Below are 3,445 nucleotides of genomic sequence, written 5' to 3'. Positions count from 1 at the left end.
TAGTAGTGTATTATAGAGTTTTTTTGCTGTTGTTTGTTTCGTTTTCTTTTTTGCTACTAGATGTTCTATGCACTGCCTCTACGTTCGCGAGTGTGTGTGCGTATGACAACATTGAGATAACGAAGAAATCGATACTCCGAAATACCATAAATGGTACTCGAGTACTTATCTGGTATCCTGATGATGAATCTATGAGTGATCTTCAGCTTTCATATGGGACATCAGCGACGTCCTTGTTCTGTAAAACATTTTCTAAAAATTAATTATTTATTTTTATTGCATTAAAAAAATATTATTGGCAACTTACGAATATTTGCAACTTGTAGTAGCCAATGTCGGCGAGCTGTCATCATTTACAGCAATTGATTTCGGTGAATTGATCCTACTAAAGCGATCATCAAAAGAGTTATTATTATTATTATTATTATTATCGCTACTGTCCTCACTGTCATCAGATATCTTGAATATTTTTTGAAATAAGTGTGGTGTTGTTTCTCGCAAGTCTAACTTGATACTCTTCTCATCCTGGAAAATATCAATAACGATGATTCTATTTTTATTATTTTATATATATATTATTATATATATATTATATATATATATAATTATATATATAAGGAAGATTTTTAAATTTCTTAAATTACCTCTTCTCTCAGTCTATCGAGTAATATTTTCTTATCAGCTTTTAATTTCGCCGCTTGATCCGCTTGTGTCGGAGTTTGGATGCCTGAATGTTCCAACAAAGCTAAATGAGCATCCTTTTCGGAAAGGGCAGCTTTTAAAACATCACGCCTGTAAGGGAGCCAGCAATATTAAAATAAACTATTAAAAGTACTTATATTTGTACACATACACCCAACTGTTTTTTTACTTGTATATTGAAACACCCACTTAATTTGATGCAACTCTTGAAGTTGAACAGTCTTCTCCTGAATCGACTGGCCGAGTTTCCCTTCGGTCTTAAATATCTTGTAAAGAAGTGGCTTGCACGTGATGCATTTCGTGGCTGAAGCAGCTTGCATGACTGTGATTTTTTTCCTCTATCTCGGCAATCTGATAAGATAATAGTATTTTTTTAAAAAAACATTCCAATGACTGTATCGATTTTTTCAAGTAATTAATTAAAAATAAAAAATAAATTATGCAATTAATGGCAATACGTTTTGCACAGATATTCAAGCGGTATAATATCACACAATGTATAATTATTTACAGATTTTCTGCAAATGTATTTTTTATTTTATTTACTATGATTATTAATTATTACATGTAAAATAAATAAATTTTATTTGAAATAATTATATTATATTATAAATGTTATGCTTATTTTATAATAATATGAATCGAATATGACTAAAACAATATGTATAAAACAAATTTAATATATTGTAAAGGTTTCTAACTTACTCTTCGGTCGGATTCTTTTCTAAGCTTCTTTTCATTCTTTAACTTCGCCTCAATCTCATCCGTAATTCCAATGCTCTGGCGAAGAGCTGCCTCCAATTCTTCCAATTTATTCTCTTTATCCGCGAGGTTCTTTTTCAGTTGAAGCTCTATTTCCTCTTTTTCCTTTAGAGTGGCGATGAGTTCTTCAATCGCGACATCAATTCTCTCACCGAGCGATGTCTCTAAAGAATTGACTTCCATTTCTAGCTCCTGCACCCTCTCATTTTTTAGTCTAATTTCTTTTTTCAGCGCACTAATGATTTCCGTTTCAGAAAATCCTTCTTCAATTTTGATCATCTCTTTTTCCATTTTCAAAATCTTATTTTGCTGCTCGACGATTTGCTGTTCATATCTTTGAATTCTGTTATCTTTTTCCGAAATATCATGTCCCATTTCCTTCATCTTTTGCTCTTTTTCTTGCAACCTTATTTTCAGACTCTCCTCCTGTTCGTATTTTTGAATTTTATTAACTTCTTCCACGGCGTGCATTATTTCCTTTGTCTTTTGTTTTTTTTCTTCTAGTTCACAAGCTATTTCATTATTAGATAGAAAGTTCACCTTCGACAGGTCTCTGACTAAAAACAAAATAAAAACAATGATATAATTAAAAATTTTTAAACATAGCAAATTTCATCATAGTGAAGATTTCACTTACCTGATATATTTTCTTCACATTTTGACAGTTTTCTTAATTCAAAAATTTGATTCTCTAGCTGAACAATTCTGCATTCTCGATCCTGCAACTTTCGTTTAAGGCCGTCGATATCATGCTCTTTGACATAATCCTCCAAATTCGTAACCATTTCCTCCAGTTCTATAATTCTCGCTTTATCAATTCCTGCATTTGTGAGATTGTTCTTCTGGATCCACTTTTCCATTTTCATAATACATTCTTTATCGAGCGATATCTGATACCGCAGATCACGCATCTCTTTCATATCCTCCTTGAGGAAGTCCTCGAGTTCTCGTACAGCATTCTCTAGTTCCACGATCCGTTTGGATTTCCTATTGATTCTTTTTTCAAGATCGCGCATTTTCTGCGCATCCACGTTTTTCCGTAGGAGATTTTCTAGCAACACTGTTTTCTGTTTCAGCTCGATAATGTATTGATTCTTTGCCTCGATCTCTTGTTTCCAAGACTCCTTCACTTTCATATTCGTTTTTTCATCGCTGTTATCCTTTTCTGAGAATTTTGTTGTGCTCGTGTAATTTTTCAAGGAATTTTTTAAGGCTGTCACTTGCTGCTCCAGTGCAAGGATACGCCGATCCTTTGCGTTTAGATTACAATTTTCGCATGCTTTCAGTTGCGTTTCAATATTCTTGTTTGATATTCTGTCATGCCCATTAATGTCCTTTAGGCCCTCACAGCATTTCAATTGCTGCTCCAGCTGGATGATGTGTTGATTCATCGTCTCCGTCTCCTCCTTCCAAGATTCAATGTGTTTCGCGTCACCCAACAGGTCCTTACATTTGTCGTGTTCTATCTGGAGATTCTCCAACGTTCTTTCCAGCAATATGGCATGGTTCTTCGCCTCTAGTGCTTTTCGCCAAGAAGACTCGTCCTTGTTATCCTGAGACTAGCGTGCGATATGCGTACCGAAGCGACATTCGTTGGCAAAGTGGTAAAATGTACGGAATGGCGATAACGAAAACAAAGGCGGAAGCACAGAGAAGGAAATAGATCAAGATTAATGTATATGTATGTGCATTTTTTATCTGTATACATGCATCGAGCGATACGAAGAACGCGAAAGTACATCTTCAAGTGATGAGATATTATCTTTAATCTTCATTCTTTCCTTTATCTCAGTATATTTAAATAATCATTCGTTAAATTATCTTTTTGCAATTCTTTGTTGTTGCCTCTTTTTCTTCGCGTCTGCCGTTCACCATCTGATTTTCCTTTGTCTTTTCTTTTTTTTCTCGATTTAAACTCGTATTTATATTTATATTTACGTGTGTGCATAAATATATATACATCTACATACGTATATCTTCC

At 33.9% G+C, this 3,445-nt stretch overlaps 1 protein-coding gene across 1 annotated transcript; it reads right to left on the bottom strand.

Moving 5' to 3' along the window:
• Positions 1–303: 303 nt before the first annotated feature.
• On the bottom strand, positions 304–3,239 carry LOC105617874 (ELKS/Rab6-interacting/CAST family member 1-like). The gene is made up of 6 exons (XM_012199418.1): positions 3,204–3,239; positions 2,102–3,023; positions 1,408–2,021; positions 892–1,040; positions 645–792; positions 304–525 (listed from the first exon to the last, which is right to left on the bottom strand). The coding sequence occupies exons 1-6, from the start codon at positions 3,237–3,239 to the stop codon at positions 304–306; spliced, it is 2,091 nt and encodes a 696-aa protein (XP_012054808.1).
• Positions 3,240–3,445: the final 206 nt, after the last annotated feature.

The sequence above is a fragment of the Atta cephalotes genome (assembly GCF_000143395.1).
Source record: "Atta cephalotes unplaced genomic scaffold scaffold00014, whole genome shotgun sequence".
NCBI classification, from domain to species: Eukaryota; Metazoa; Arthropoda; class Insecta; order Hymenoptera; family Formicidae; genus Atta; species Atta cephalotes.
Note: the sequence above shows the minus strand (reverse complement) of the source record. Positions and strands in the feature narration are given on the sequence as shown.